The 9,824-nt window shown below is 37.2% G+C and overlaps 1 protein-coding gene across 2 annotated transcripts in view; it reads right to left on the reverse strand.

Annotated features, from left to right (window-relative positions):
* KLHL3 (kelch like family member 3) overlaps window positions 1-9,824 on the reverse strand; it is a 276,969-nt gene that overhangs the window by 263,691 nt on the left and 3,454 nt on the right. Inside the window, exons 1-3 of one of the 2 annotated variants that reach the window (XM_059888748.1) lie at window positions 5,597-5,863; window positions 3,261-3,468; window positions 2,518-2,617 (exon numbers count right to left, since the gene is read on the reverse strand). In XM_059888748.1, coding sequence (XP_059744731.1) covers window positions 2,518-2,617; window positions 3,261-3,420 — 260 coding nt within the window. In that variant the 5' untranslated portion in view covers window positions 3,421-3,468; window positions 5,597-5,863. Of the gene's footprint in view, window positions 1-2,517; window positions 2,618-3,260; window positions 3,469-5,596; window positions 5,864-9,824 lie in introns of those variants that run through there. The other variant, XM_059888747.1, reaches the window with a different exon arrangement.

Consider the following 9,824-nt stretch of genomic DNA (forward strand, 5'->3'; position numbering starts at 1 on the left):
TATCATTTGCAAACATTTTCTCCCATTTAGTAGGTTGTCTTTTTGTTTCATCAACCATTTTCTTTGCTGTGCGAAAGCTTTTAAGTATAATTAGGTTCAATGGATTTTTTATCATAACAAATATGCTGAGGACTTCAAACCAAAATGCAAATTCAGAGATACAAATATATGCCCTCTGAAATGACATTTTTGGGAAATAAGTCAGCAGTTCTTCTGGGTACAGGCATCATAACTTCATAAAGGCAAACATCTGGAATTTTTACACTGCAGATATTAAAATAGTTCCATCCTTAGTCAAGAATTCAGATGTTTTGGATAGATCTGCTATTTGTAATTAATTTGCTGGTCCTAGTATGAATATAATATACTTGAACTACATTTCATTAAATTCCCAGCAGATTTAGATAGAATTTCTTTTTTCCCTTTCTTATAGGTAAGTACCCAGAGAAGTGAGAAAACGTTTTTTCTCTGGGATTATGCTTGGCATATGTGACAGAAATGTCAGAGTAAGTACAAAATGTGAATGTGCATTTGTCATGTATGACTATAGGGGGAATTCTACTTTTAAAAAAATATACCAATCTATTTATCAACTTTCCAAAGTGCAATCTGATTATTTGCTTTGGAAGTTTTTTCTTCTGCAATGTAAGTGTTCAGTAAGAGCCCACTGATTATGGGCTGGAGGAAAAGACAAAGGAAATCTAAACCAAAACGACTAGGAGCCATAATCTACTAATACTTGCTCAAAGAGAAAACACTTGAATTATTATGCAAACCAAAAGAAAAATAAGAATTCAAGGTAAAAATGTCATAAATTTAGTATATACTCATGTATTCAGTGAGGCATTTGTATCAAAGCCAGCTCTAATCTTTCTTTAACTGGATTGTGTTCGGTTTTGTTTCCCCTACAGAATAAAGAAGAAAACCACTAGAGTGTCTCTGACCATCAGTCCCCCCGTTAATGAAGCCTCTAACACCAGATCAAGTTATTCTACCTTAGTTCAACCACTGTGTATTGAGCCCCAGAGGGTAGGTTCAACTTTAAAAGCTTTCTGAGGGCTTTCAGTAATGGAGACACAGTCCCAGAGAGGAAGGAATCAATGCAATTTCTTGAAAAGTATACACAGGGAAAGCTTCCAGCTGCATGACCTCAGAAGGAACAAGAAAGAAATCTATGGGTCTCAGAAATAACTCCATGGTAGTTCTGTGGGTTGGCCATTTGTCTGTGTGCCAGACCATAAGGGACAGTTGGTTTCTAGGAGCTCAGTCCCATAATAGAATATTCCAACTATCCAAGGAATGAATTCCCTTGTAATTAAAAAAGGAGAGGGGGTTGTTTTTCAAAAACCTAAAAGATACAAGAACAACTGTAAGGAGGAAGGAAAAAATCTAGTGAGTAAAATTTAGAAGTTATTTAAACCTTTAATGTACAGTCTCTAAATAATCACCAATACTCATTTCTCAAATGTAATCACCTAGTGTTGTATTTTACCATCTCAACTAATGGAATGCTGTAGGAGAGAGGAAAAATGGGTGGCATTGGAGCAGATATCCAAACTGACATTTAATTTAGGAATATCACCCCTTTCATAAAGTAAATTTATAGTGTGGGTGGTAACAGCTAGCCCATGGCCACCATTCAACTAAGGTTTCAGAGCCTTGACAACATGGATGACAGTGTCTCTTCTGTTTCTTAACCAGATGCAGAGTCCCTGCAGCAGCCTGTTGGGATCCACTTGTGCTGTAGCCCCTGTGTTTACCAAGGTAATCTATGCACAGTGCATAATGGAGTTTAGATTTTATAGACAAATTGTAGGGTTTGTCAAAGGTATAAGAAGAAGAAAAGAGAAAACTAGAAAGGACCTCAGGGATTACAATTCTTTATATATGAGAAAACTGAGTCCCAGAAAACATGAAATTATTGTTCAGTGTCACAGGGCAATTCATGGTTCATCCTATGCTCTTTAGACTTTTGCTCTATGTCAATCCTCCAGCTCTGGAAGGCAGTTCTTAGATGGTTCTCTCCAAGCAGACAATGCTCTGCCTGACCTCAAGGTTCAATTCATCACATTCTCTTAACTGGCCACAAGATGCCCTTCTGAAGAAGTCAACAAGCAAAACCATATCTATTTCTGGCTTGGGTCACAGTCAGAGATCAGGATTTAGATGCCTCCTCTATCATTCACTGGAAACAGCAGGATTCAATCAGCTAAGTCAAACCAAGCTAAGGTTGCTATCTTCTGCAGGCCGTCTCCCAGTTTTCAAACCTAACAGAACTGGAACTATTGCCACTGCTGGCCTAAGGTATGAGAAGTACAGCTGGAACTTACCCAGATACAGGATGGGAGACATAGGAAACAATGTCATTATGAATAAGGAGCAGTGCTATCAATTCTGGAAGCCCACTTTCAGCAGATGCTATTAGGCACAAGTCTTCTCTCCTGCTGCATTCCTTCTTATAATATGCAGCCCTGGACATCAGGCTCAAGGGCTGGGCTGGTGATCATTATGTCTTACCTAGGTCTCACCAGGCAGAAGGACCTCAGGTCCTCTCTCTTTGGTCTGAGGGCCAAGTTATAACCTGAAATGTGATTCCAGATTCCAGAGGACCCTGGAGCTGAGAACAGGAGAGGAGGGAGATTAGGACTTAAGGAGTAAACTTACCACAAATGCCACTTGTTCATGTATGAATTGTGAGACTGTACTAGCTGTTGTTAATAAATACTTTTTATATATCAATATAACTCTTCATTCTTTAAAGAAAGTTTTCAGATTATGTCTCTGAAATGAGCCTCAAAACCTCAAGTATGCTGAGCATTTTGCTACCCCTATTTCACAGAAAAAGAACAGGAGTTCCACAAAGGTTAAAGTCTTCCAAGTTCCTATGATGAGCTTCAACCCTCTAGTGGAAAAGTTGTGATTTTGGCCCAATTCCTCTAAGTCATGATTCAGAATCATTAACAAATTACAATACTTCCCATGCTGCTCAACCAGTAATAAAGATTAAATCTGTACCTTCATAGGTACTAAATAAAAAAATAACACAAAAAAGTGAAGACCTCTCAACTAATCGGTTTTCTATTTTGAAAAGTGGTTCTTGGGGGAAAAGAATAAAAGCTTTCTCATTAAACACAACTCCATGAAATTGAGATAAAGACATACAGCTGACTATAAAGCACAAAAGATACCCAGCAAGCTCCTTATTTTGATTAAGGTATAATCAGTTGTCAATAATCATGATGAAAATCATGCACACTTACTGCAACTGACACCCCAAATCACAGTATATGGTGAAACAATTTCTTCCATTCTGTGAATTCTGTGTTTGTTCTTCAGCATCTTCAAGATATCTCTACAACCAGAGGTCAGTTTGTCGTGTTTGAATGCCGAGTCCAGGCCACAGCCGCAGTTCAAGTTCATTGGTACAGAGAGAAAGAGCAGATAGCCGACTCAGATGACTTCCGAATTCTGAGAAAAAGTACAGTGATAAGCTTTATAATTTACTTTTTATTCCAATTTACCTTGAAATCTAATTCATGTTTTAACGTTTAATAACTGATTTGTTACAGGTTCAGAGATTGCTACTGCTAAACAATTACTTAAATACAAATAATTCCTCAACATAAACAACCAAAAAAGAAAAGACAGCTGCTTTGTTCTGATGAAATAATAGTTTTAATAGCTGTAAAAAAGACTAGTCTGTTTTCACAGATTAATCTTAATTATTTTCCCAATGAGTTCTTGGCATACAAACAAGAAAATAAATGTGAGAATAAACATACTTTTTAAAGAGTAACACAAATGAAAACTGATGCATAGCTTTCTAAAACTTTACAGTTTAAGTTTCCTGTGCATACATGCTAAGTCACTCCAGTCATGTCTGACATGCTAAACACTGAGTTCATAAACAATTTCTAATTTAATCCTCACATCAGTATTTTGAGGTATGTGTTATCATCTCCATTTTATAAGCAAGAAAACTGAAATTAGAAATGCTAAACACCTTGCCAAAGGTCACAAGGCTAGTAAGTGCTATAGTCAAGTTTCAAGCCAAAGATATTTCTTACACTAAGTGAAGAAAATATACTCTCTTAAATATTAATTCAAAACAACTGAACATTTGCACATCACATTTAGGAAGAAACACCTCTATTATGCCACATGGTATTTCTTTTAAAAGTCACATTTATTGCATTTTTTGAAAGTAATAAAATTTATTACAATAAATATAAAAAATATATAAAATCTAGAAGAAACGTAAAGTTACATTCTTACCACCCAGAGAAAACTATTATTAATCTTTTGTGTATTTTTCTGCAGTAATACTACAGTATTTCTGTAATATTCAACTTTAATTAGAGAGAGTAAAAGAAAAGGATTTTCTTGGGAGAAAAAGGCCACCTCAGGATTAATGTTTCAGCAACAGTTTACATTCAGAGAAGAGATACAGCTGTTCCTATCTCATATTAAAGATGAATAATTAAGGCCCAGAGAAGTAATTTTCACAAAGTCACAGAGCAAGCTAGTTGTAGAACAGGACTGAAATACGGTTTTTCCAGCTCTAGCATCCTGCCAAGTATTCATTCCATACCTTTTCTGAGTTTCTACACAATTTACGGTCTGTGATGCAAGATTTCAGTCAATGTTGTACTTGTTTCAAGTTATTTCTTGCATACACATGGCACCTTCTCTCAACTAAACTGCCATGATTTAAATTTTCTATTCTCTTGTTTTTTCTTTCAGAAACTTGTTTATCATCTATTCCTGGTAAGCACAATTTTTCAACATCTTGATAATAAATAATTAAACCAAATAAGCATCAGAAGACTTTGTCTCCTAAACTACTTTTGCCTTCAGAAACAGTTTTGAGGCTACCTTATGCCAACTCTTCTACAATGGAAGAAGCAAGAATACTGGGATTTATCAGTATATTTGCTCATTTATTCATTCATTCAACATTTACTAGATACAGGCAATGGCCAGGTTCCATTCGTGGCACTGAGGAATCCCTGACCTCACAGGGCATGAATTCTTCCTCTAATTCCATTTGATGTCCTCTTATTCCATGTGTCTCATGAGCAACACACAGAGGCAGAAAGAAGGTGTCCTGACATCAAACATCTAAATTGTTGGCTGTCCAAGAAGTACATGCGATGGCCACCACACAGTGGCCATCACTATCCTACCATCAAGCCTAGTTACCACGGCAATAACAACATTTAGGTCAGTTCAGAAAATCATCCTTATAGGACCTTTATGCTAAGCACTAAAGTTACAGAAATCTAGAATTCAAGAGGTAAAGTGTAATCCCTGCTTTTAAGAAGCTGATAGTCTAGTAGAGAAAACAGATGTGTCTAAGAAGTAGGTGTTAGGGACCACGCTGGGGTTACTTCAGGTTGCATTGTTAGGATTTATCTTCATGAGCCCACTCAAAGATAAAAATCTAATCAGAGGGATTATTTTTTTAATCTCAGGAATACACTACTTATTCCCAATACCTACTCTCCCTGATATCCTCCCACACTGTTTGTTAATTTGGGGCACCTAAATACTCGGCTCAAGTTGAATCTCTCCCCTTTCCAGAGGAAGTGTGCACCTTAATTATCACAGAAGCATTTCCTGAAGATTCTGGAGACTTCAAGTGCATTGCAGAAAATGAGGCTGGGACTGCAGTCTCCACAGCAAGACTCTTTGTTTCTCCAGGTAATTACTCCCCAGGATCACCCTGCTCAAATTCAGCCCTGAGCCAAGAGGAAGACTCTCTCTGTTTCTATCTGAACTTTGGTGACTAATTCTATTTTTCAGAAGTGGAGAAATCAGAGGGTTCTCAAAAGTCACCCACAAGAAAATTTCCTCCAAAACTGGTCTCCTCTCCCTGGAGCAGTGACAGCCACACAAAGGATAAAAATCCAGACAATACTCCAATAAACCTTATGCAAACTATTCCTGAAACAGCCAGTCACAATGAACATGAGATCCAGGTTCCAAAGGAGGAGTTCTGCACCATCAATGAAAATTCTTCTGAGCTACAACCACAATGGTAAGGGCAGACAGACCTAACATTCACACATCCAACAAACGTTTTTGGCTCTATATAAAGAACAGTGAACATGACAAAGCTCCTGCCCTCGGCAAGCTTGCATGGATGAATCACTTTACCTCTGCCATTTCTCCACCATGCATTTCACCAAGGCTGAAACAGTAAGTCATGTAAGTTTTAGAAATACTAAGAAATAATAAGTCTTAGATACATATTTAAGGGTTTGCTACAGAGACTTGTTGGGGAAAAAACAACAACAACACTGAAATGGCAAAAGTTTCTGAAGAATGGAGTCTTTTCCCAAATTAGAATTCAATGTCCTATCTCAATACAAACAGGTAAAACATTTTGTGATACAGATTTCTACATGGTTAGTCTTAGAATTGGAGAAGGCAATGGCAAGCCACTCCAGTACTCTTGCCTAGAAAATCCCATGGACGGAGGAGCCTGGTTAGGCTCAAGTCAAGTCACTACGAGTCGGACACGACTGAGTGACTTCAGTTTCACTTTTCACTTTCATGCACTGGAGAAGGAAATGACAACCCACTCCAGTGTTCTTGCCTGGAGAATCCCAGGGACGGGGAAGCCTGGTGGGCTGCCATCTATGGGGTCACACAGAGTCGACTGAAGCAACTTAGCAGCAGCAGCAGCAGCAGTCTTAGAATACAGACACAATTGTCCTTGCATATAAAGGACAAAAGTATAAATAGAAAGATATATCAGTACGTGAACTTTCCAAGCAGCCTGTACGTTTAAAACAGCAGATGCATGTTGATGTATGGCAAAACCAATACAATAGTGTAAAGTAAAAAAATAAATAAAAAAAAATAAAATAATAAACAATAAAAAGTTAAAAAAGTTAAAAATAAAACAACACAATCCATCACCATCCCCAGCCCCCAAACACAAACACCAAACCAAAATACTGATTTTTTAAAAACCTAAAAATTGATACTTAAAAGTCATTGGAAACTAACAGACCTGAAACAATGTGTGAAACACATAGTAAGAATTCAATAAATAGGAGCTATTACTTCACTGCATTGTCTTTATATCAAGGTCAGTGTTATCTCCAGCAACAGCCTACAACTGTGAATTCTCAGTTGGTCTCCTGGAATCCCCTTAGCTTAATGGGATCACTAGTCGTCTGGGCAGTAGCTACCCCTATAAATAGATTCCTCACGGTATCAAGGAAGAATAGGTGTGTGGAAAAATAAATAAGACCGCAATTTATTCAACAAACATTTGTTAAGCACACTGTATGTGTTTGTCAGTTTCTGTGCCTTGGTAAAATGGACAATACTCACATCCACAGTTTTTCTCCATAAGTACCTGTGTTTATCAGTGAGCCTTTAGGACTTAAAAAGGCCTTGAATTTACTATTAGTATCTTTCATTTAAGACTACTATCTTTTTCATTAATAAAATCATTTGTGGGGAAAATTATCAGGTAAAAGTTCCATGAATGTTAGCAGGTTTTTACTGAATGTCTACCAAGAGCTATACTCTCCTAGACAAGATAAATAAGTAATAAAGAGTTCCTTCTTCAGAAAAAAACCTAGTTGAAGAGATACATTATACCACAAAATAGTCCACTGTAGGATTTCCTGTTTCATTTGAGTCTCTGCAACACTGATTTAGTAAAATAGATACTATCATTGTTTTTCACTTAATTATTAAAGTTCAGAGATATGCAGTAGAGTGAGTACTTACACTCAGGTCTCCAAAATCGATAATAAAAAGGTTAATGTGTCTAGAAAGCTGCAGAGCATTAACCAAATTAATACTATCATTTGTACTGTCTGACTCCAAATCCAGTGGAGTATCCATCATTATTTCTTGAGAAGAATAAGACTGAGTCCACTGCTCCAAGGCGATTCCCTTTTGCTATATGTCTATGCAGAACTTCAAAAATCACAGTGATTAATGCATAACCTGAAAATCAATAAAACATTCTTCATTCTTTTGTCCTTTCATCTTCAATATGACATTTTCCTTCTCAGTTGATATAGCTGAGAAGGATAGAAATTAGCCTCATCACACACATCTGACCTCTGAAGAAGGTCAGAAGTTTAAAGTACCATTTTTACAATCACATATATACTTCGCATTTTAAAAAACAAGAGATTAATGAGTGACAGTTAAACAGCTACCCACGGGTGATGAGACAAGGAATTTCCTGGACATGTAGCAGGAAATATTTCAGTAGGAAACACCTGCAACAGTAGGAAGTTACATACATCTTGTGAGGTATTAGAATGATTTACTAGAGGCCCTTACTGATAATTTAGAGACAGAAATGGGAAAGTTGTCTTTAGTGGGTAAGCTGTAATATGGTTCACCCACCAGACATCTTAATTCTTTCAGTTTTAGGATGATTTTTCTCAAATAAGCATCAAATCATTCAAACAGCCATATTTGTGAGAAAACATAAAACACCATTTAAAAAAGCACACCAAATATCAAAAGGCAGAAAAACAGATTCATGGTAAATTACTGAATATAGACCCTTAACTTTTGAGAATGGTGTTATAAAACACCTTATCTACCTTTCCAAAACCATCTCTTGATCCCCTAATTGTAGCAAGAACCTTAGTCTCAATGTACCGTGGAGCTACCACACTGTAATGAGAGTTTCTCTTACAAAGGTCAAGGGAAAAGAAGAGGAAAAGTGTAAATGATAAAGAATAAATAAAAACTAAAATTCTTCCTCAACTATGGAACATTTGGAATCTGCCCTTGGGAAAATTGGGGATTTAAGTTTGTCCTGGGCATCTACCACACTTGGCTGGTAGGGCTTATCTCAATCAAACTCTGTTCTTGGAAAGAATCAAGTATCAGTCACATACATCACATTTAAAGTGCCTAGAATAGGGTCTTGCTCAAACTAAAGGCTATATGTGTCTATTATTCTTGTTATTGTCACTTGCACTTACATTTTAAGTCTAATTTGGATTGAAGGCTTTGCCCGTATTAATGTAAACTGAAATATCAGTGAGCAGAAGTGGAGAAATATTTTGGGTGACTCCTTATAAAATGACTTACAATAAGACTCCTTACAATAAGTAAACAAATGCCTATTCATCAAGTCAAGCATGCTTTTTCTACTAAGTAATGCTTTTTCTACTAAGGTGGCAGTCATCAAACTTTCTCTGAACACCAAAGGAAGTTACACCTACATGGTCAGCTGTGAAGAATTTTAAGTGGCTCATTTGTGCTCAATTATCTATTTGTTGGACCCTGATGTACACAGCAATTACACCAAGGCTGGAGTATCCACGGGGGTTGTTGTTCAGTCACTCAGTCGTGTCCGACACTTTGTGGCCACATGGACTGCAGCACGCCAGGCTTCCCTGTCCATCACCATCTCCCAGAGCTTGCTCAAACTCATGTCCATTGAATCAATGACACCAACCAACCATTTCATCCTCTCTTGTCCCCTTCTCCTGCCCTCAATCTTTCCCAGAATCAGGGCCTGTTCTAAGACTATGAGAGAGGGGAATAAATAATTATGTTTTAAACAACAGAACCACACCAAGCTAAAGCCACTAAATATGGATAATTCCAATTGATTAGCCTGATCCTCATGTCACCTACCCCTCTCTACCACCTCTTGTTGATCTGAAGCTTTCTTCCTAATTATATACTTCTCTGCGCACACACACACACATACACACACACACACACACACACACACACGGAAACATAAAAGGCTAAGGTGGTCTCCTTGGTGAAAAGAGAAAGGAAATTGTGTAACTATAAGGAGTAAGGGAGATAGAGAGAGC

The sequence above is a fragment of the Bos taurus genome, chromosome 7, assembly GCF_002263795.3.
Source record: "Bos taurus isolate L1 Dominette 01449 registration number 42190680 breed Hereford chromosome 7, ARS-UCD2.0, whole genome shotgun sequence".
NCBI classification, from domain to species: Eukaryota; Metazoa; Chordata; class Mammalia; order Artiodactyla; family Bovidae; genus Bos; species Bos taurus.